At 46.7% G+C, this 24,286-nt stretch overlaps 1 protein-coding gene across 2 annotated transcripts in view; it reads right to left on the minus strand.

Moving 5' to 3' along the window:
* Positions 1-24,286, minus strand: part of LAMA1 (laminin subunit alpha 1) — a 159,127-nt gene that overhangs the window by 57,719 nt on the left and 77,122 nt on the right. For both annotated transcript variants that reach the window (XM_044383133.3, XM_057313235.1), the window contains exons 17-29: positions 21,502-21,629; positions 19,811-19,897; positions 18,886-19,097; positions 13,035-13,141; positions 12,559-12,739; positions 11,841-11,977; positions 10,960-11,196; positions 9,418-9,561; positions 8,710-8,889; positions 7,293-7,478; positions 6,666-6,793; positions 5,913-6,033; positions 3,907-4,044 (exon numbers count right to left, since the gene is read on the minus strand). In XM_044383133.3, the coding sequence (XP_044239068.3) occupies positions 3,907-4,044; positions 5,913-6,033; positions 6,666-6,793; positions 7,293-7,478; positions 8,710-8,889; positions 9,418-9,561; positions 10,960-11,196; positions 11,841-11,977; positions 12,559-12,739; positions 13,035-13,141; positions 18,886-19,097; positions 19,811-19,897; positions 21,502-21,629 (1,986 nt within the window). The remainder of the gene's footprint in view (positions 1-3,906; positions 4,045-5,912; positions 6,034-6,665; positions 6,794-7,292; positions 7,479-8,709; positions 8,890-9,417; positions 9,562-10,959; positions 11,197-11,840; positions 11,978-12,558; positions 12,740-13,034; positions 13,142-18,885; positions 19,098-19,810; positions 19,898-21,501; positions 21,630-24,286) is intronic.

Raw genomic sequence — 24,286 nt, forward strand, 5'->3', positions numbered from 1 at the left:
AACAGAAGTGAACAGATAGATGATTTAGGAAACAGGGAAGAAAATGCCAGGTGTTACTGTACCATCAACAGATTTTTGTAATAATCAGATCATTTCTAGTTACGTTTGATGTCAGCATTTCCATGACAGGTCCTAGGATCCTGCCATTAAGAAAGTTTTGAAGGTAAAAGAGCAAGTTTTTGTTGAACACCTTTTCCAACGTGAAATCTGCTTTGGCCCAGTTGGGTCACTGTCCGCGCAGTCCCCGGGCACTTTATTCTGTGTCGGGTGTAGGGATAGAAAGACGGGTAACACTGGCAAACTGAAGCAGATGCTATCCCTGGCAGCAAGAGAGGCTACAGAAAGACACCTTTTTATATGTTTTATATGTTTGAAACACTATTTTTAAGTTCTTTTTGATTAAGATATATTCCAGTATTTTCTGTTTTAAAATTATATTCCTATCTCACCTGCTGGAAGTAGATTTTAGTAGGATCCCCATGGTCCCTAAAAGTGCTATCTCTTTAGAAGTAAAACTTGCAATCTCTCTCTCTTAAAAAGAGGGTTTTCAGGGCACCCGGGTGGCTCAGTGGGTTAAGCATTTGCCTTCAGCTCAGGTCATGATCCTAGGGTCCAGGGATAGAGTCCTGCATCAGGCTCCCTGCTCAGCAGGTAACCTGCTTCTCCCTTTCCTGCTCCCCCTGCTTGGGCTCTCTCTCACTCTCTGAAATAAATAAAATCTTTAAAAAAAAAAGTGTGTTAAATACTCATTTTAATGATATAATACAAATCTGATGAAAAATAAATATTAAATGAGCAAGGATTGAGCATAATTTCTGGCTGTCATTGCTAACACCAACTCCAGCATCAAAAACTCCCCAAATACACAACGGATTGTGGAGTTCCTGGTTTTCGCCATCCTGGAGAACTGAAGGCAAGCGGCCCCAGAGTGGCAGGAAAGAGGAACTTGTTAATGTGCACCGACCTATAGGATGAGTTCCTTGCTGCGGGAAGTACACAGAAAAGGCTTGTCTGTTGTTCAATTGTAAAACCATTAAGTGGTATCTCCTGGCAGGGGGTACCCAGGGATAGACACTCCAGGGTATCTTGGTGGTCCTGAGTCTCCCCACCCCTTTCCAGGTCACACTTCTGACCAATCATTTTTATGAAAATACCAAGCAAGTCCCAGTGACATGAAGCAGGGGGAACGACCTATATACTGGATGACAAAATCAGATCCAAAATGGTCTTGATGCCCACCTACATAATAATCCATAGGGAGTGCTTAAGGGACGTTGTCAAACAGAAGTGCATTGTTGCACTAAAGCACGAAAGAGACCTCACAAGTTGAAGACTGGAGAGGAAAGATAAGGTCCCCAGTTCAAAGGGCAAGGACTCAGGTGCTAAACGTGTGGAAAGAACGTAAGCGTCTTTGTGTCTAGTCAGCTCGTCAGAGGCGGCAGTGACCAGGCCGGCAGAACCCGCGGCTGTGTTCATGGCACACCTAGCGTCAGAGAGAGACCCCTGTCCACACCTGCAGTAAAGGCGCTGGGCAGGATACTTAAACAGCACGACGGTGCATGGACTCAACCATTCCAAAGAAACATCAGGCATATAAACTGAGGCTATCTGACCATGAGGCTGAAGATGCAGGGCCTGTGGATATGTGACGGAGGAATCTAACCCGTTTTGCAAGCTACTTAGTTAAGATACAGCCATTTTTCAGGCATAATCTTGACCTCGTGGTTTGTCTCAGTGGCTCCAAAGATTAGAAGTGCACCAATTCCAGGAATAACCAGGGCTGCCCAAAGATGAGCTGAGCTGCTGTGGGAGTGAGCTTCCCATGGCTGGAGGTGTGTAAACGTTCATGAAATAACTGCTTGGCGTGCTGTTGTAGTTCAGACGTAAGCCGTCTTGCAGCAGACACATCCACTGTTGTGTACTGTGAACTGTAACAGGCCCAGCTGAGAGCTCTTCTGTCAAGGTAACATCTGGCCAGCCTCTCCCCGCAGGGCTGGGAACTGTCCGACAACGCTCTTTGTTGATGCTAGGGAGACTCCTGGCCATAGTCTTTCCTGGACTGGGACACACAGGCTGTGTTCTTTCTTGGGTACGAATCAACAGGTCAGCTGCTGATCTTGGAACTTTGTTCTGGTGGATTTGGGCCAGGGAAGGCAGGGTAGTAATTTAACATCCTAGGAGTACTTAATCTCATTAAAATAGCCCACCAAGGGAAGACGCAGCATGAAAGAACTGATCAACTTCTTTAAGTGTCCATGAGACCTTTGTCCCCATGACTGGTCAAGAGACCTTCCCAGCTAATTGCATCTCGATTTAAGTTGCCTGAAATCAATTCTCCTTAAATCCTTACATGAGATTTTCTCATTTTCTCTACTAGGATTTTTTGCCTGGAGCCTGAGCTGATTAAGGCAAATACAGTTTTTAATAGTGTTGCAGCTATCTGCATCTTCATTAAGGCCATTTTCCCTGGTATGACTGGAATAATTCTTTAATTCCACCTATATAATGGAGTCAGCAAAGGTTAACACGTAGCTTTTTAAGGCAGGAAAACCACGCTGCGCTCCAGTTTCCAAATTCGCCTGCACACTGCCGTAGTTCTGCAGTGTCCCCGGCGGAAGTGACCTTTCAATTCCACAGATGAAAAACGCATCCAAATAGAAGAAGACAGCTCTAGAGGGGCTGCAGGCCCGTGGGGAACCCGCTGCCCTAATCCCCCATGCTATTCCCTGTGACTAGGCCGCGTCCAGGAGCTGTAAGCCTCCAGGGCTGTCTTTCTTGGCGGGCAGCTCATTTCCCTTCATTAAGCTATTTCACCTGAGGTGAGTTAGTCTTGGCACAATTTATGCAAGTAACCAATGTTTCTACAAGAGTTACTAAAAAAAAAAAAAAAAATTCCAGAGTAGGGAAAGAATATCAGATTATTCTAGGTTATCAGTAAGGCCTTGTCAACTTAAGCAAAATCACAGACATAAGGGTTTGTCCTCAGTCAAGGCCACAAGCCTTCCATCTGGGCCATTTGTTCCTTTTCAATGATCACAGTTCTCCTTATGTTCCTGAGACCAATCTTGGTCTAGGGTGTTAAAAAGAAAACCACAGGCCCAACATGGCAGCACTTAGGCCAAGACACCAAACCGGGGCTAAGACATAGCCTAACTACAGTTTCAACCTCCCCCAGAATTGTATTTAACCAGTCAGGGGTTTTCTGATCAGCATCAGTGAGGTAACCTGTCACATAGGCCCTTCATTCCTGAAAAGGAAAATGAGGTCATCCACCTAAAAAGACCCCTGCCATCCCCTCTATGGGAAGGTAATCTTGCCTGGAACAATCCTTTCTTTTCGCCAATAACCTCCTTGCCCCACCCTCCTCCCCCCCAAAATTTCTATTTTGTACAGCTCGTCAGAGCCCCCCCAACTTGATAGACGGGATGTTGCCCCATTCGTGAATCACTCAATAAAGCCAGTTACATCCTCAAATTTTGAATTTTGTCTTTTAATAAGGGAAAGGTGGCTGAGAAGCAAATGCATACTAAGACATCCAAGACAGTCAGTATTTTTTTTAAATGCAAGGAGAGAAATAAATTTGCAATATGGGCATTAACTTATTTTAAGACCCCCAGGTGACCCTCCCAATTCTATGACCTACATCATCTGGTTTGACCACAACCACCAATACTGCAAGTACACTTAACCCCCAAATCAATGCCCACAAATTCATGAAACTAAGACTTATAAAAGATTTTGCACTAACAACTGTCTAACCTCTTAGCCGAACCTCTCTGAAGCCTTTCTAAATGTGTATATTACATTTAGTTAAGTTTAGGCTCTAAACCAGGAACTGTATAGGACTCCGGAGCAGAAATTCAAAGGCTCAGTACCTCCTCTGAGAACCCGCACGAACCAACCTACCAGACACTTCCCAGTTTCGGGGTCACAGGCATCACTGTGGTTGTTGCAACTGCAGGGCACACAAGGGGCAAGCAGCGGGCGGGGTCCTCGGCTCCCACCTGGCGGGAGCCTCCCCCTGTGGTAACCAGGTGCACAGTCCTGAGCACATGCAAAAGGAAACGAACAAACATGATTAAACAATGGACAGAGGACTTGTCATGATTCTGACACCAGTTCTACCTCTGATCACCACTTCTGATCAATATATTCTGCGACCAGTTCTGTTGTGCCGGTGTTTCTTCCCCCCACACCAAGCAATGTTTGGACGCCAGCTGGAGGTCCCACAATTTAATTCTGACACTACCTACCCAGAGATAGCATCTGGTCTCACAGGTTAAGGGCTCAGTTCTAGAAGACTGGCCCTACCCTCCGAGTACAGGTGCCAATCACAAGTCCAGACTGTCGCCTGTGCTTCTGACAACTGGCTATCGATTGGGGGTTCCAATGACCCCCTCCTTGGGTTTGATTAATTTGCTAGAGTAGAGCTCAGAACTCGGGGAAACGTTCTAGTTCCTAGGGCACTAGTTTATTATAAAAGGATGTAACTCAGGAATAACCATGTGGGAGAGATGCCCAGGGCAAGGGAAGGGGAAGGGGCCTTGGAGCCTCCCTGCCCTCTCTAGGCATGCCATGTGTTCACCAACCAGGGAGCTCTCTGAACTCCCTTTCAGTTTTTATGGAGTCTTCCTTACATAGGTATGATTGAGATCATTGGTCCCTGGCAACTGATTCAACCTCCAGCCCCTTCCCTCTCCCCTGAGGTCTGGGGTAAGACTAAAAGTCCTCCAACCAAATGGTTGGTTCATTTGGTGACCAGCCTCCATCCTTAGATGATCTAGGAACTTTTCAAAAGTCACCTCATGAGTATAACAAAAGACACTTTTATAGATCTCATCACCTAGAAAATTCTGAGTATTTAAGAACACTGTGCTACGAAACAGGGGAATGAAGACCAAATATCGATTTCTTCTTATAAATCACAGTGTCACAACCTGAATAAACATTTCTCCAAAAAGATACATAGGCTGATAAGCACCTGAAAAGATGCTCAACACCAATGATTAGGGAACTGCAAATCAAAACTACGATGGGATCCCACCTCACGCCCACTAAGATAACTCTATGGAAAACAGAAAATAATCAGAGTTGTCAAGAATGTGGAAAAAGTGGAACACTTGTGCATTGCCGGTGGGAATATAAAATGGGGCAGTGCTGTGGGAAGCAGTATGGCAGCTACTCAAAGAGATGAAAACAGAATTACCACATGACCTAGCAATTCTTTTGAGCATAAACCCCAAAGAACTGAAATCAGGGTTTCGGTGAGATACGTGTATAGCTGTATTCATGGCAGCATTATTCACGACGGGCAAAGGGTCAACCCAAGTGTCCATTGATGGATGAATTAACAAAATGTGGTGTATACATACAATGGAATATTATTCAGCCCTAAGAAGGAAGCAAATTCTGATACATGCTACAACATGGATGAACCTTGAAGACATTAGGCTAGCCAGTCATAAGTGAGAAATACAGCGTGATTCCACTTAAATGAAGACCCAGAATAGTCGAATTCGCTAAGACCGAAAGTAGAATGGTGATTGCCAGGGGCTGTGGGGGAGGGAGACTGGGGAGTCAGTGTTTAATGGGTATAGAGTTTTAGATTTGCAAGATGAAGGATCCTGGAGATTGGTTGTACAACGATGTGAATGTACTTAGCACTACTGAACGATACACTTCAAAACGGTTAGGACCCTAAAGTTTGTTTATGCAATATTTAACCACAATTAAGTTTTTTTGAAGAGAAAACTTGTATAATTCATACAAACTCTGATCATCACTTGGGAGTTGCTCTAACAAGCCTATTTCAGCTCAGAACCAGGTAATGGATTTTTTTTAAAATTTAAATTCAATTAGCCAACGTACAGTACATCATTACAGGTAATGGATTTTAACCTCAGTCTCCCTACCTGACACGAGAATCCAGCTGTGCCAGGAGGACAGACACACTTCTCTAAGAGAGACGCCGCCTTCTGTCCCGGGTGCAACTCTCCAGCCTTCCTGCCAACCTCCATTGAAATATTTGAGATTCTGTGAAACCGTTAAGAAGTGTGAGAGGGAACATAAATATTGAGAAAGTCACTTTCTAGAAATCTAGCACATTACTTAATGAATTTGCACACACATTAAACCAGAGCTTTCCTGCCCGTTGGGGAGTAGCTCCTATCCGATTATGAAGGGAACGTGGAAGAACACATGAGTCCTGTCATTACCCAGTGGTGGGCCCAGCCCACATGTTAGGACTTAAAAATATTACACAAAGCACACCTGAAACAACTCCTGGAGTACTAGTTGGGCCATAACCTAGTGGCTTCCTTTGTGGGGTAAGTACGAAATGAGCAGCTGACGGCATTCTAGATGTGTCATGACAAAGAAATGTCGTTGAAATTTAAGGGCAGAAAACAGAATTTCTTTTGTTCCGTTTTGTTTACATTTTATCCTCATCTAAGATATCACCATTACGTACTTGTATTTTGGATAATCTAGGTCATTTTCCACACATTTCGTCATATTAATATTTAGTAAAGTTTTGGTAAGGAACCAAATATTATATTTATTACGCACACACACTAATAAAGATAGGACATAATAAGGGAGAATCAAATCTCTTTAGTTTGATTTCAAATAAAAAAAAGTTTTATATTCTAGAAGGTTCTGAGTACCTGCTCTGCTGTAATCCTTGACCGTAAGATGCTTTGATGAGGACGTACTCAATGTTGCTAAGAACAGACATAAAATCGGAGCGCGTGACAGGTTTTTCAGAAACGGAGTTAAAATACTTCCAAAAATTCTGTGGATGAGAAACACATTCAATTACACTCAGATTACAAATCCTCAGAGGCTTATGAACTTAGTCATTTTTAATAAATTTCTCTGGAAGGGAGCCCGGTCACGTGCATGACAGCGAGCGGAACCGAGGAAGCTCTCCTGTCACCTCCCGGGGCCGCAGCGGGGCCAGCCTCACGTAGGGGCGGACAGGTGTCACCTGCGCAGGACCAGCCGCACTGCCGACCGCCCAGAGTCCGCACACACTTGCCAGACCCAACAAGTCTAGAGACTTCGCACCATCACCTCCACACAGATGGAGACTTGGGCACCACGAGGAAGGATTTAAGATGCAATTTGCACCAAGGGTACATAAGCCTCGTATATGGGATGTGAATTGCTTTTACAAATCTTGCTAATAAGCCCACGGGAATTCTGATCCCCGGGTCGTCCCTCTCATATTGGCAGCGTCCAGAGCTAACCCCACACCATGAAGGGGCACGTGGGAAGGCCGACAGCCTCACCTCCTTCATCCCCACTTCCTGCTCTTGTCGCACTCCGTTCTCCGGGGCCGGCATGTCCACATAAATGACTTGCTTTCTGGTCCGGCCCCCTTTGAGGAGCACTTGGGGCTCGAGGTTGAAGGTGCCGATGCCGTCGGAAGAATAGAAGGCCACGCTGTACTTCAGGCTGCCGCCGTAAGCCAGGAGCTACGGAATCGTAAATGGTTTACTCTCGGACATGGCCCTGGTTTCAAACTATTTCATCAAAGCCTGCTGCCATTGGCAAGAAGTCCTGTGCCTTAAAAATACATCATGTGGGTGGAACCGGTTGTCTGGAATTTGTGTCTTTTTAATTCCACTTAATTATGGATTATTAGGTTGACTCAAGCCATAGGGCTTTTTTTAAGTTTTTATTTTATTTTTTTTAAGATTTTTTATTTATTTATTCAACAGAGATAGAGACAGCCAGTGAGAGGGAACACAAGCAGGGGGAGTGGGAGAGGAAGAAGCAGGCTCCTAGCGGAAGAGCCTGATGCAGGGCTCGATCCCACAACGCCGGGATCACGCCCTGAGCCGAAGGCAGATGCTTAACCGCTATGCCACCCAGGCGCCCCTTTTTTTTAAGTTTTTAAAATCATTTTTATGGAGGCATGTCTGGCACGTAAAAAGCTGTACATATTTAAGGTGCATAACTCTGTGACCCTGGGGAGGAGGCTACTCCGTGAGGCCCCCACCCCCATCAAGGCCACAGACATCCCCTGCCAGAGCTTCCTCTCCGCGGCACCGATAGGGGTCAGGGCAAAGTGACAAGTCAGTGTGGTAATGGCCCTGATTACTTTCAGGCTTCTTTGAATCTAAAAGGACCTAGAGCTCTGGGAACACTGGATACATATTGGCGTATTTTAAAGATCTGGGTAAGATTTCACACATAGATTCCAATGTTTATTTAAACAAAAAAGTAAGTGATGCCTTCAATACCCTGTTATAGTAGGTTTTCACTTTCCCCATAAATGCGTATCGATTTGTTGAGAGAACCACAGCACCTGAGCTTATATTAAGAAAAATGAAAAATGTCTGTTGAAGGACTGCATGAGGAAGGAGAAAAATAATTTGATTTGATTTTTTACATTTTTTAAGATTTTTTTTTTAAGTAATCTCTATACACAACGTGGGGCTCAAACTCATGACCCCGAGATCGAGTTGCATGCTCTTCTGACTGAGCTAGCCAGGTACCCCTAAAAGACTTCCAAATGAAATTTTAATTTTTTAAGTGTTAAACTTAAATCGGCTTTTTTCAGTGTTAAACTTCTCTACCCCACTTAGAAGAGGGACTATCCACCTCGGTTAATGGTCGGCTAACACAGTCCATCGTGATGTCAAGCGACACCTGTGTCCTCCGGGAAATGCGGACCGGCTCTGGGCCGGGTGGGGGCCTCACCTGGTCTCCCTGGAACTGGTCTGGCAGCCGCCAGTAATACGGCTCTGCGTGGACATGTCGCCTGACAGTCACGGCGTCCAGGAGGACGTCAGGGGCCTGGTAATACACCCCCTCGGTCGTGCCCCGGAGGTTGCTCTGAGAAACCACACGCAGGAGGGGCTGCCCTGCGCCCAGCGTTACCTGGTCACGGAAGGGAAGAACAACAGACCTGAGAGCACGAATTCACTCCTCACCTTTGATTCGTCAGACTCTACTCCTGTTTCACAGACGAGAGAGCTTCAGTATGAAAATGGGAGTAACAGAGACATTTCCTTCAAACGCCAGCATCTGGGTTACTAGGAAAACCGTGTGTTTTACACTAGTGCATTTAGGGCCAAACTATTGCTCTGTTGGGGCAGGATTCAGTTATAGGAAGGAAACCGTTGTGTGTTGCAGTTTTATCTTCTCTCCAAGTAAAGATTTTGATAGATTAGCTCAGGAGCCACCCCGAGGGCCCTCAGTTCCAGCTTCATGTATTTCCTCGGAAGGCAGAAGCAGAGCTCAGATTCATAACGAACCCAGATTAGCTTCCTGCAATTTCTAAAGCCGTAAGAGCAAAATTGAAAGTAAGCCCTTGACTATCTCCCCTACGGTCACCCAACTTCCATGGGGGCGGGGGGTGGGGAGAGACAGTTTAAAAACAGCACATTTCCCACGTGTGTAACTTACTGGTGTCCTCACATAACCCTCCAGCTCTGAGCAGGCTTGTGACAGCCCGAAGCAGAAGCAGGGGGTACATCCCAGAGGGTCATCAGCACGGAGGCCGTAGGTGCCAGCTCGACACTTGCTGCAATGAAGCCCAAACACATTTTCCTAAAGGAGAGAAAGCAATAGACTTGTTTATTTTTACCTGAAAAAAAGGGACACGATTTCCGAACAGAAATGAAATAAAACACAAAAATAATTTTGGACCCACAAACGTCCCTGAAGCCGCTGTTTCCCTAGGCAAGCTCCCTAACCTCCACGAACACCCACTCTCCTGGGCACCGTCAGTGATTCCCAAACGCGGCCGAGCATCAGAATCATCCCGGGAGCTTTGGGAATATATAGACGGCCCGATGAGCCTCTCCTGGAGCGAACCCGAGACGCCGCCCTGAGGCCCCAGGTGACTCTGATGACTGGGCAGGTGGGAGGCCACCAGCCAGGTGATCAGTAAGGCAGGCCCTCCTGTTCTGACATCTGTAATGAAAGCTGCTATCGCCGATGCGTAAGCCAAAAATACGTCCCCTGATGTTTCCATTACTCCCAGGCCACGGTGTCCGCATGAGCTTTCCCTCCCTCACCCCTAGTCAGTAATCCGCCCATTACTCTCTCTCTTCCGTCTCACCAGCACCTGGAAAAGGACCAGAGGAGGCAGCCGATGACCTCCTAATAACAAAGCACAATGGGGAAACCAGTGGAAATACACGGAATTAAGCATGATGTCGAATTCTTACATGCCGGGAAAATAAAAAACACGGATTGCCTTCATTCTGGCCAGCGCATACAAAAGAATAATTACTTACCAGTTAGAAAATCACAAATCTTCTTTTATTTATTTATATTTTTAAAAAATTGGGGGGGGGGGCAGAGGGAGAGAGAGAATCCCAGGCAGGCTCCATGCCCAGAGTGGAGCCCAACCTGAGGCTCCATCTCACCACCCTGAGATCATGACCCGAGCCGAAATCAAGGGTCGCACACTTCACCCAGGCGCCCCAAATCACAAATCTTCTTGAAGCCCTGCGTTATCTATTTTACCTGTATACTCGAGATAGACTGGCTGCTCAGCCGATGGGACACCTGACAGAAAACTCAGAGTGTTTTTTGATTCAGTTCTATCATCTGAAACTCGTAATAACCAGTTAGAGTTCCCTTAAAAGACCCATCCATTGTTCTAGAAGAGCTTACACAGAATTTAAACTCAAACCTAGAAGGTAGTGAGGACTACTATGAAAGTGTCTAAATCCTAGCTGCTGATTTCAGTGGTTAAATATTTCATGATTTATTTGACAGAAAGAGCGTGCAGAAGCGGGGGAGGGAGAAGCAGGCTCCCCACTGAGCAGGGAGCCCAAGGCGGGACTCCACCCCAGGACCCTGAGATCATGACCTGAGCCGAAGGCAGACGCGTAACGGCTGAGCCACTCAGGTGCCCCTGATTTAAATAGTTAAAAGCCCCAAAGTCGTAGTGATGAGTGTGAGATGGGGAGACAGCGGAACGCCGAGGGCTGTTACCTTGCAAGAGCAGCTGCCGGTTTCCTCTGCACAGCTGCACAGACTCTGTTCCTCATCACAGGTATCTGCCGATGTCCCTCGCGGGTCACAGTCACAGGCCACACAGTCTGGAAAGCCTCTGTACCCCAGGGAGCACTGATGACAGTTCGGTCCACCGAAGCCAGGCTTACATTGGCAATGGCCAGTGAGCGCATCGCACCCGGGCCTGGCCGACCCAATACCACTGCAGTTGCAGGCCTGGCAAGACAAACTCACTCAATAAATAGGTACCTTTTACATTTGCACACTGTACACATGTTGGGATTGCAGGAGAACGTGAACTGTGGGGACATTATGCAAATACGTGGGTCTCCATCACTATTGCACATGGATTCACTTTGCCGCGAGCCAACAGGAGGCAGCGTCTGCCAGGCCGGGCATCCCTGGGCACATGCACACGGGGCTGACCCTGTGACCTGAGAGTCAACCCAGCAGCAGCATCTTACAAGTCAAAGTCAAGTCTGTTTTTAAAACGCAAACTATATCCAAGTTCAACTGAGGAAAGCTACACTGAAAATAGAACCACTGAAGACTGGCTATACCCCCAGTAAAGCGACTTCTGCGCTCCTGGAAGATCATGCACATGGCAGGGTCCGTGTAAAGGGCGCTAAATAACGTCACCAAACCATCAATTCCGCAGCTGGGTTCTTGAAGAAAACAGAATACTGAGCGTTAGGGCGGCTGCTTCTTCCACCCAGATGTCTGAACCCGTACTGAGTTTTAAATATAAGCCGTGGAGCCGTTCAGCAGGTCAAGGTCAAGTGCACGGATGAAAGGGAAGGAGTGACACTTGCTCCGGCCAAGGGCTTCCCGGTTAAGAAGATGCAGGTGGCCATACGTACCTGGCATCCGAGCTCGAGGTCGTGGCCCCAGTATCCGTCCTCACATTCGTCACAGGCGGCGCCCCGAGTGTGAGGAGGGCAGATACACTCCCCCGATTCCGGATGACAAGTGTGCTGTGTGTGAGCACAGTCACAGGCTACAACAGAGGCACATGGCATTGTCAGGCATCGGGACCACCGTGCCATCGATGCTACAGGTTTGTTCCCTTTGATTAATTATCTAAACCATCCTTCTAGTTCCCAACAGAGACCTCGTGATTCCCAAGACCTGTCCATGCCTCTCGGGAGGGGGCTGTTCCTCCTTGTTGAGAGGTGTTGTGAGAAAAGGGGTAATGAGGACAGAGAAATAGAAATAGGTGAGAAGAGCAGACACGGCCGGGATTTATGGAGCATTTATTGTGTGCCAAATGGTAAGGACTCTACGCCCAACATGAAAAGTAACTTCTGGATGGAAACTATAACTAGCTTCTCTATTTTACAGATGAGGAAACTAGAGCTAAGTGAAGTAATTCATCCAGGTCCCCACAATGAGTAAAGCCTGACCAGAGAATACAGACGAATTAAGCACAGGGATCAGGAAACAGAGAAAAGGTATGAATTCCTACATGTTAAAAAGAGAAAAAGTAAAGGAACTTAACAGAATCAGAAGTCAAAGGAGAGCTCAGAGAAAAGTCTGGAAATCACTGTAAAGTCTCAGATGAGGAACTCTGGAGCTTACGTGTACAGCCACCGTCCTGGTAGGCATAGAAGCCGCGTGCACACCTGTCGCACTTCTCCCCAGCGACGCCCGGGACGCAGTGACACCGGCCTTCCGCGGTGCAGTCATCTGACACGGAGCCTGACGCGCTGCAGTCACAGGGCAGGCACCCGAGCCCCGCATCCAGCCCGTAATAGCCAGGCTGGTTCACAGGAGGGGCCGGAGCGTGGGAGCCAAAGTAGATTTTAGTTAGCCACCAATACTGACGAGCATGTTACCCAAATCAAACATCGATGTTTCATAGAATCATAAAGTGCTCATGACATCACTCCCGTCCTTTGTGAATCGAATACATACTCTGTAGGTCAGGACACCCGGCATTCAGGGGTGTTTGGGGCAGTAGCTCTTTTGGCGGTCATGAAGTCCATTTCATTTGCACCAAGGTCAAGGAATCAATTATAGACATCACTGACCACAACAGCCAATGGGCGTCTTACCAAGCACTGGTCACACTGCCGTCCAGTCACGTGGGGTTTGCAGTCACAGAGTCCAGTCTCAAGATGGCAGACATCAGACAGGGAGCCTTTTCCATGGCACTCACAGGCTAACACACACACAAGAGACATAGTTGTGCCCATTTCTGGGTATGGTTGTAGGAAGAGCCCTTAATCCCCAAAGGAAAAATGTTAAACATTCATGTTTCAAATCATAAAACTAAAAGAAAAAATTACTTTGCAATAACTTTAAATATAGTACTTTTCCGAAGAGTAAGCCAACCCAGGGTTGGTGGCAGGAACCATCACACAGAAAAACCACTGAAGCTGTTAAGATAACAATTAGGAAACGATCTTAACCAATTTCATGAATTCCTTGAAATTGTAAACACGAGCCACCAACGTTTATCAATGAATTTTCATAAAAGACATGCAGTGGAGATTTCAAAATCAATTTAGCTATCTGCTCTCATTCCAATCATGTTTGTATTTAGTATTTTAAAGCTCAGTTACAACAATCTAAATAGTTAAGATTACATTTCATAGTTTAATGTGAAACAGTTCCCTGTTCTAAGTCGTGAGTCACCTGCAGCTCCAATATACTCACCTTCAGGCCACACATTTCAGTTTTGTCTACGGTTCTAATGCTGATATTCGAAACTACAAAGTCCCCCACGTTGCAAAGTGATACAGTTTAACGGCTCCTGAAAGGTTTAATTGATCCTTACAGCACAGCTATAGATAGGCACGTCATAGAAAATATTTAAAAGCTCACTGACCAAATACCCCGGACGCGCACACTATCTTTGAGCGCGTGGACTCGGGAAACGTGCACGCTCTGTCGTCTGCTATAATGATGCAAGAAAAGAGGAGGACAACGCCACAAATTCCCTGAAGCCCAAGCACACTCCGTGGCAGCCATCTGCAGGGAGCAGCGCTGTGGTGGATGCTGGAAGGCTGAGGCCGTGGAATTCTGCCTCGGAAAGGCACTAGGTCCAAGACAGCTGCGGTGCGCTCCCTGGTGTAAGCGGACCATCTGGGACTCCCCCTGCAGGAGGCTGGGGAAGTGCCAGGGGCCCGCTCACCACTGCCCATTGCTGTAGCTTACCTTTGAACACTCAACTCACTTTCCTGTTAAACATGCCTCCTGGTGGGGCCTTGCCGACCCTGGACAGACTGCCCTTGCCAAGGCTGGTCAGTTTCTAGAGGGAGTGAATAGCTTTCATGCCAGAACTCCTATCATATGCAAACAACCCCATCCGGAGCCCACACCCACAAAGGCCTTCTTACTGGGCCCTCTCCTTTGGGCTTCACTTCCACTATCCCTGTGACCTCTCACCCCAGGGCCATGCATCAGACCATCAGGGACAGCTCCCCGGCCCCAGAGCCTGCTGAAATTATTCCAAGTAACCGATCCTAAACTCTAAACTCGTTTACCGGCCTTGCCCTTTCCTTCCTGAGGAAACCACAACAAAGGCTCTAGCCCACATCTCCCCTCCTGACCAACCTGGGGGCTTCCTGAATACCCTCCTCCCCCACCCCCAGTGCCTTGTGTGTCCCCTCCTCCTGGCCTCGGCTGGCCTTGCCACAGCTAAATAAAACCTGTATTGTCAAACACCCCTCAGCATCCAGCTATTCTCAGTTGTCCCCCGTAGAAAAGTCACACACGTTTACTCACACGCACGCGCACACACACGCACACGCTTAACTGTCTGTCCGAAGTCCCATCTCCCTGTGGCCCTCCCTTGCCCCTGGCACCTTCCCATTCAGCTTTCCCCTCCTGCCTCGTGGCTGCTAAAACCGCTCCTCCTGAGGCGTCTCCCAGGATGTCCAGGAGCAAATTCACATTCTGGGTCTCCATCTGGCTGTGTCTTCCTGAGAGATGGGCCCCGTGGCCACTCCCTCCCTTTTGAACTGAGGTGAGGGGCAACCTCTGGTTTCCTCCATCCTGTGTCTCTCCCTCCTCCGGTGCCCTACCTACCTCCCCATCTCAGGAAAAGTCAACGTTCACCATATAATCACCACAAATATTGACAATGATAAATCGTATTTATTGGACTGTCTGCGCCTGGGTCACATTCCAGTATGTTTCATTGAACCTTCATTACAAACTGAGGAGGGAAGCACTATAACTTTCTCTCTTTTTCAATGTGAAATCTGAAACTTAGAGAGATGATGTCATTTGCCACAGGTCACACAGCTATTTGTAGTTGTCTTTCTATGGTAACAATTCTAATGGTAAATAGTAATTATTACTAAAAAATTGTTTGCTGTAGGGGCGCCCGGGTGGCTCAGTCGGTTAAGCACCTGACTTCAGCTCACATCATGACCCTGGGGTCTGCAATCCGGATTGAGCCCTGTGCAGGGCTCCCTGCTCAGGAGGGAGTCCGCTTCACCCTCTCCCTCTGCCCTCCCCCCCCCCCAGCTCGTGCTCTCACTCTCTCTCTCTCTCAAATAAATAAAATCTTTAAAAAAAAGTGTTTGCTGTAAATAGTATTAATTTAAAATAGTTGCCAGTAACTGATGGCTAGGTGCTTTACATGTATTTTGATTCTCATTAGAACCCCACAATATAAAAATTATAAACCCTTAACTTATTTCATATAAGGCTCCTTTAACAGGAGAGCTTGGTGGGGTTCCTACAACCTCTCCTCTCTCGGTTGCTCCCTTGCCGCCCTGGACAACCCATTCCACATGCACCACACCCACTACCACACCGAAGCTGACGGTTCTCCGGGCTCCATTTCTTCGCTGATTCTGCTCGTCTGAATGTCCAAATGCCCCCCCAACTAACCCCTAGGAATTCCCGGGTCAGCCATATTGAATACTGGCACTTTCACTGAGGTTAACCTAGTAACATATAGTAGTATATTCACATGCAGGGCCTCTGGAAAGTCCATAGGAGGGATCCTATTATAGGCCTGACAGGATTTCTAGTGAAATATCCAGAAATAATAAGAATTCGTCTCATCAAAGCCGGGGGGGCGGGGAAGAGGAAATTAGAAAAGAATAAAACTTGTAAATGCTTGGCAACTAGAAAGAGCCTGGACAGTGTCAGTCTATACCCAGTCCAGCTGCCTGGCCACCAGCCTGAACCCAGACCCCAGTCCTGCCTACCTGACCCCTATTCCCCCGCCCCCCCAAACTCCAGTCAACATAGAGATTTTCTAGTTTCTTTTTTTGGTAAGACAGATTTATTAATAGAGAGAAAGAGAGAGAGAGAGGTAGGGAGGGGCAAAGGGAGAAGGAGAGAGAATCCCAAGCAGGCTCCCCACTGAGCACAGAGCCTGACACAGGGCTCGATGCTGGGCTTAACCTGGGGCTCAATCTCACAACCCTGAGATTAAGGCCCGAGCTGAAATCAAGAGCCGGATGCTCAACTGACTGAGCCCCCCAGTCACCCTGAGAGTTTCTAGTTTCTATCTTCACCTTTACCCCCATGACAAAGGCTTTTACTGGAAACCCCCATTAACTTTTCCAGCAAATTTCTTTTCTGGCCTTGTCTCTCCTCTAGTCCACTCTGTCCTCTGCAGCGGTTCCAGACTGGCTGTCCAACATAGATCTGGTCAGATCTACGATCAGGAACAGGGCCCCGCCCCTGTTCCAGTGACCTGGAGTCGGGGACAGACGGCGCAGCCTCCGCAGGCCAGCGCTGTCCACACCAGATGTGACCTGCTTTTCACCTGTGAGCCATGGCTCCTGCCCTGGCCCGACCCTGCCTTTCACATGGTAGCACACTCTTTCCAGACTCTGCACGTTGGGCTTGGACGACACTTTCCCACCACTTGTCAGCCCGTGGGGCATCTCCTACCCTTCAAGACTCACATCAAGTGCATTTCCTCCAGAGGCAGCCCCACACTCTCCTGGGCCCCTACGGAGCTTTGTGCAAATGCCAGGGACAGTCCTTCATCACCCTGCAGAGCTGCCCGTCCCATCAGCCCAACACTGCATGCACAGGGCTCCTGACCCCCGCAGATGCAACAGACGAACACGATCTCTAAGGTCACTTAAACTAAGACCTGGGCCAGCGACTCGGATCCAGACCCAAATCCTGTCTGTTCTGACCCTCCTCCCCCACCTCTGTTCATCACCAAGGTCTGCTTTCTACGCAAAATATGGAAGCAGTTTTGTCAATGTAGATACAATTATAAAGGAAAATGATTTTTTTGGTCATGATGAAAAGTTTTTGAATACATTTGAACAACTTGGGTATGTAAATTCCCCTTTGCAACTAATCTAAATACAGATCAAGCGTTTCTTATGAAAATTTAGCATCCTAATTAAAATAAGCTATAAAACATGCACTGAATTTTGAAGACTCAACATTAAAAAGGAAAGCAAATATCTCATTAATACTTTAAAAATGTGATTACATGACAAAATGATATTACTTTTATAATTGGGTAAAATAAGATGTATTACTATATTTCATCTTTATCTTTTTATTTATGTGGTGACTAGAAAATTTAAAATTACATGGGTCATTTACATTTATACTGGACAACATTTACATAGGAAAATAATAAACTATACTGTTTTTATTATTAACATTTAAAATAGCTATCATTTAATTCATTTCCAGAACTTTAAGTTTTTATCCCAATTACTTCTCACAAAGGCCTTCGTATATATATATAAATGTGTGCATGTATATATAATTATATATATATATATAAAACTATATCCATCTTATGTATGTGGAAATAGTGGCTCAGAGAGGTTAATAAATTGGCCTAATGTCACACAGTTGATTGTGACCAACCCCGAACTCTAACCCACATAGGTCAGACTCTGCAGCCTGAGATCCACATCCGTCTTTGCCTCCACTCCATCCCAGGTAGCCCCCCGATAGATCTGGGCCAAAATTTTTCCAGCTCCTCTGATGATACTTAACACAGTGCTTGGGAAGTAACAAATGCTTAATAAACGGCTAATGAACGAAGGAATGAATCATCAAGGTTTGCAGTAAAGATGAAAAGGAACGACATGAGTATAGTGAAAGCATTCCGTAAACTTTGAAGCTTTACACAAATGCCAGTTATCACAATTATCCTCCTATGATAACCAATTAAGGTGGCTGTGCTGCCTCCAGCTGACTGGCCGAATGCTACCAAGCCTTTTCCCTCCCTGGAGGTGTGCCTGGGAAAATACCTTTTCTGTATCGCTAGCACCCTCTTGTGTCCACATGTTGTAATAGCATATAGCAGGACTCTGCATTCATAGGAAATTATTAAAATAATGTAAAATTGCCATTTTTACTCTTTCACACCTTCAAGAGCTCTTCTTTGCATAAAAATCTGAGGGCCACATCAGCCCTAAGGCTACAAGTGTATCATCTCAGGTATAGGAAAGCCTGCTTTCTTCAGTGAGTGGTCCTAAGTGATACAGAATGTCAGGAAGGAAGGAAGCAGAGGTCTGTGGAGCAGTGGGAGAGTCAGGAGTTCAAGAACAGACTCCAGGTAGAGAGCCTTCCCATTTCCCACCCCATATCTTGAAATCCCATCTGACTCATGAGACCCCTGAGCCCGTCCCTCATAAACACTGCAGGCTCTGACCCCAGTCTGCCTTCGCCGGGTCCCGGGGAGCATGCTAGCACCCCATCATGAACCACTTCCTTCTGCAGTGGAAGGGCACCGGTATTTTCCAGGCCACCTGATCTGCTCTGTACCTAATGGATTAAGCTAAGGCAAGGCACACCAGCAAGAGTGAGGTCTTGGGTCTACCCTGGTATTAACAAAAGCACGGATCAAGATAAAGTTACCCCGCAGGCTGAGCCCTTTCTGACACGTGTAAGTAGATGGAGACTTCACATGGCCACTAGTAAGGGCTCTGACTTCACAGCCACCACACTTACCGCTGCAGTTTTTGGCAGTCACGGCGTCCCCGTAGAAGCCGTCAGCACACCTCTCGCAGTGGGCGCCATCCGTGTTCCCAATGCATTTCAGGCACTCTCCGGTGACGGAGTCACAGTGACCCTCCTCGAAGGGGTCCACATTGCCGCTGCAGTTGCAGGGAACACAGGATTCCCCGGGCACTGTTGGGTTTCCATAGTAACCGTCTGCGCATCTGCATGAAAGATTGACAGAGGGATCCAAAGGAATGCACTTCCTCTAGACATTACCCCCACCATCCAGGGATTCTCTGAATGGTTAATAAATCAGACGGAATTTTTTTCTATAAGATTTATTGGGAAGCAATGCAACAGCAAGTTGGGACATTCAGATTTGCTTCCCTCGTTGTGAAGACAGAGCGTATCCCGAATGAGCCATAAATCCCAGGGGTTGTGCACTCAGCCCCCGGGCCAGCTGGACCCGCAAGCCACGGGTGCGACGTGGCTCTCCCACGGACTTCAGCCAGAGCTGGGCACTGAGACTCACACGTGGGGAAAGACAGTGTTAGCTCTCGGGCGCCAGAAGACAGCTATTAAATCAACCCCCCCCCCCCTCACCTAGGGAACTATCCAGAGTAATGGGATATTTCAATGTGTGCACAGTAAACACTGGCTCCTCACTGTTTTCTATTGTCATCGATGAGAACTCACATGAGTTCAAGGAGCCCAAATGCTGTTCTTGAAAAATTCCCCGGGGGAGTTTTCACACCAGCTTTTTAATTGACATACTGGTTTTTCTCTATAATTATGTGAAATAATCATTACACACAAAAACTCTAAAATCACACTTATCTATACGTTTAAGAAGAAACACATATCAGTGATAATTAATTTTTTAAAAAGTTTGATGCAACTTTTGGAAATCATTTGAGTGATGCAGACAGAGTACCTCTCGCACCAAGCTCCCGAGTATCCCGGGGCGCACTGGTCACAAACCACTTCGTCCCCATCCTCTAGGTGGCAGGTGGGGCTGAAACTGTCAAAACATTACAAATGAATACAATTTTCCAATGGGTGGGGCAGAATATCTAAACATTTAAAATCCTTGTCTTTTACCACTCCTTACAAACATTCCATGGGTCTTCACTCCACAACCCCAGCCCCCAACCATGCAGCCCGCTTCACGAGCCTCTGTCCTTCCTGGACCCTGGATGCTCCCTGCTCCCTCTCCTGCTTGTCCTTCAGCCCAGAGGGTGCTTCTTCCCCTCTCTGCCTGGGTTCACCTTATCCCCTGTGCCCAACTCAGCTGCCATCTCCTCCAGGAGGCCTTCTCTGACGCTCTTCCTGGCCAAGCCGTGCTCCCATCTCTGGGTTCCCTGGCACGGGACTGCCTGCCTCAGAGCCCTGCCCACACTGGCCAGAGTGAGCTCTAGATTACACGTGACAGCCCATCGACATTCCTCAAAGGACCCCCCACTGCTGACTGAGGTCCCCTCAACCTCTATTCCTGGGTTTGGGGGGCCTGTGAGAGTGGGTATGGGGGCAATTGGGGGGCCCCTATGATTTCATCAGAGTAGCCCTGGTTGTGTTTGTTTTATACAGTGGAATTTCAAATAAAAATCCCCATGGGGGAGTTCTCTGGGCTGGGGGGAAGAAGAGTCTTAAAGGGTAAGCCTGTGAGAGAGAAATAGGTTTTCAAACCCGGGCCTGGGGGACACACAGGCCCCAGCATGGGAACAAGGCCTTGTGCATCCCTGGCTCCTTCCACCCCCTCCTGCCTTGTGCTCCAGGACCATCTGTGAGTCCACAAACAGGACCGGCTCTCTGATGCGCCGAGACTTGGCACACTCTGGTCCTTCCGCCCAGAACGCCCTTCTCTGTGGCCTTCATCCTTCCAGCCTCAGATCAGGGGCTTCCTGGCAGATTCCTACCCTCCTGGCAGTGGACATACCTCCACTGTAGCCACGACCACATGGTGGCTTCCGTGGGCCCAGCAGCCACGGATGACCACTCTGATACTCGAGCACCCACCACGACAGTGTGTAGCAGGCACTCGATACATAGCGGTTGAATCCTGAAATGAACGCAGCCCATTTTCAATGAGCCTCATGTTTACGTATTTTGGTCGTTATACCAAAAACGCCTTAAGGCCAGGAGCAAAGTTGTGTTCGTTTCTGTGTCCCCTAGTCTCCTAGCCTGCTGGCAGGCACACCAGATATGTTGAAAGAATTAATGAGCAACATTAGGCCAAGAAGAACCAAAGTATGTACACTTTCTTGCCATCATGTAACTTTGCTTATATAATTTAACACACCAAACTTGTCTTTTTAAACAAACTGAGGGCTTCGGGGACTGGGGGAATGGGATAGGCTGGTGATGGGTAGTAAGGAGGGCATGTATTGCACGGAGCACTGGGTGTTATACGCAAGTAATGAATCATGGAACTTTACATCAAAAACTAGGGATGTACTGTATGGTGACCAACATAATATAATAAAAAAATATTATTATAAAAAAAGAGAGAGAGAATTCACCCCTCCATTTTTAATCCTAATTAATTAGCACCGGGTAAGCACACTCTCCTCTCACACGAAGTCTGGCCACGCTGGGCGGCTCCACTGGTGGGCGAGCCACGCTTACTTGTTGGAGGCTGTGGAGAGGGGGCAGGCACACCGCTGGCAGTCCCCCGGAGTCCCTCGGGAGGGCAGCCCGTAGAAGCCGGGCGCGCACTGCTCACAGTGGTCCCCAGTGGTGTTGTGCTCGCACGCCTAGAACACACGCATGAAGAGAAGACTCAGTTCAGGCTTCCTTAAAGGATTCTCTGTTTCATCAAAAAACAACTTGAAGTCAGGGTGGAAAAAAAAAAAAAAAAAGCTCAAACAATTCACCAAACCCTGTTACATGAGGAGGGGTTGCCTGTTTTCAGATTCATGGAAAATTTTAATTTGCATAATCTGTATACATGGGAAGCTTTCACTTCTGCCCATGTTGGAGTAACTGCTACCAGACTTGTCCTTCTGTAGGAATGAACTAGAAAACTGGAAAACACATACTGAACAACTTCTTTCAGATGCTAGACAACAGAGGTGAGAGAAGGGAGGTGACAGGATGAAACCCCGGGATCACTTGTCTTTTTCCTGGAGACACTTAGCTTAAGTGGGCAGGGGAGAGGGGAGACCCAAGCAGGGTGTGGGGGCTCTTGTTGAGTTGAGGAGACAGAGGTCTGAGTTTGGGGAGACTAGAACTGCAGGAATTTGGGCAGAGAATCAGAGCTTCACAGAATAAGAACTCCAGAAGGCTGCACAGGAAACCCCTTCAAACAGCTACTGAATACAAGCTTCTCCTGCGTAGAGTGCATCTCCATGCGGCTAGCTGGAAAATTAAGAACTCGCGCAGAGCCCAGGGACTAGAATTGTAACCAGCCAGTGTGGGGAGTCTCTGTTAAACGCCCAGAGCACCCAGTAGAGATCCCAGAAGAAAAACCCATTCGCGCGAGGGCTACAACTGCCCCAGACTAGAAGTTACACTAGACCCACCCTAACAAAACTTAAAAACAAACCTTGAAACAATCCAGCTGACCTATGATCATTTAATGACCTGCCCAAACAAACTCAGATGTTCTTTCAAGGAAAGTAACAAAATCCAGAAACTTAGCAATGAACAGCATTCATCACACAATCAGAAACTACTGAGTATGCTTCCGCTAGTCACATCTGGGACAATTTGGATCCATGCGTCCAGACAGATAATAAGTAGGTACCTAAATAAACGTAAGAAAGGAGGCTTCTTGCTTACAGTAGAATGCTGTGTGCCAACCAAGGAGCACGGAGGACCTCATAGTAAGCGTTGGTGGGGCAAGATTCATCGGAGACTGCTAAATCTCAGGGGGAACTTTGATGATGGATATGATACTTGCATGGTCTGAAAGTGTCTCCCTCACCCTGCTTATTATTCGCAGAAGAAAAGAACAGTAAATATATAGTGGAGAAATTGACCAACAGCTGGCGTGTGTAATCAGAATTCACACCACCAGGAGGGGCAGTGGACACTGTGGGCTTCCCCCTGAGGCCACAGCCCCGCTACTGAAGGGTTCTGGCCTGAAAGGTATAACCTGAATTCACTCATGGACAAATAAGAGAAGAACCCCAAATAAGGGGCATTTTGTTTTAAAAAATTGTGTTCTTCAGGGTGCCATTATCCTAAAAGACAAAGAAGCACTGTGGGAATACTTCAGATTAAAGAAGACTAGAGAGACCTGACAATAAAATGTGATACCTGATCTCGGCGGGGGCCTGTCATGGCGGGAAAGATGCTACAACGGACATAATGGAGTCAAGTGGCAAAATGGAAAAATGGACGGTAGATTAGAAAAAGTAGTGATGGGTAGTAAGGAGGGCACGTACTGCATGGAGCACTGGGTGTTATACGCAAGTAATGAATCATGGAACTTTACATCAAAAACTTGGGATGTACTGTATGGTGACTAATATAACATAATAAAAAATTATTATTAAAAAAAAGAAAAAGTAGAATACCAAAGTTACATTTATTGAAGTTGATAATATACTGTAGTTATAGAAGAAAAAATCCTTATTCTCAGGACATACACACAGAAGTACTTAGGGATAAATGAATATAGTATATGTAACTTATTCTCAAGTGGTTTAGAAAAAACACTATGATTAGATAAACAGATAATGAGAATCACGCAGCAAATGGGGAAAATGTTAACAACAAGGTGAATCGGGTAAAAGGGGGGTGCTCTGAGTACTATTTTTCTTCCTACAACTTTTTCATACATTTAAAATGATTTCCAAATAAGTTTTTTTTTTAAATGCAGGATAATAACTACTAGATCTGAGAAGAAGCAAACAAATAAAAAGCAAATGCAACTGGTAAGGAGAAAAATCTAAAAAGCAGACAGGGGGAAAAGGCAACCCAGAGAATCACATGGATAGGAATTACTACTGATTTTTCATTTGGAATGACACAAGCCATAAGCAAACAGAACAACTTTCAAGTACTGAAAAAAAAATCTGCAAAAATCTCTTTCCAACTCAAAGGTGAAAGAAAGCCTTTTTGAGGTCAACAAAATGTGAGAGAATTTGTTGACCATCAGACCTGCGCCAAACAAATGCTAAAAACAGTTCTCTGGGAGGCAGGAACCCAGAACCAGATGAAATCCTGGATTTATACCAAGGATTGAAGAGAATCAGAAATGATAAACACAGGGAAAAATATACAAGACTTCTTTCCTTATTGAAAACATGTCTTTAGAAAGCAGAACGACACTGCATCAGGCATGCAGGACGTATGCAGGAGAAATGGGATGGGCACAGCGGGCCACGTAGGAACCGTGGCTGAGCATCAGGACAGTTGCGTGGCCCGAGGCAAAGCTGAGCCTCTTCTCCACATTCTTTCCTAA

Source organism: Ursus arctos, unplaced genomic scaffold (assembly GCF_023065955.2).
Source record: "Ursus arctos isolate Adak ecotype North America unplaced genomic scaffold, UrsArc2.0 scaffold_17, whole genome shotgun sequence".
NCBI lineage: Eukaryota > Metazoa > Chordata > Mammalia > Carnivora > Ursidae > Ursus > Ursus arctos.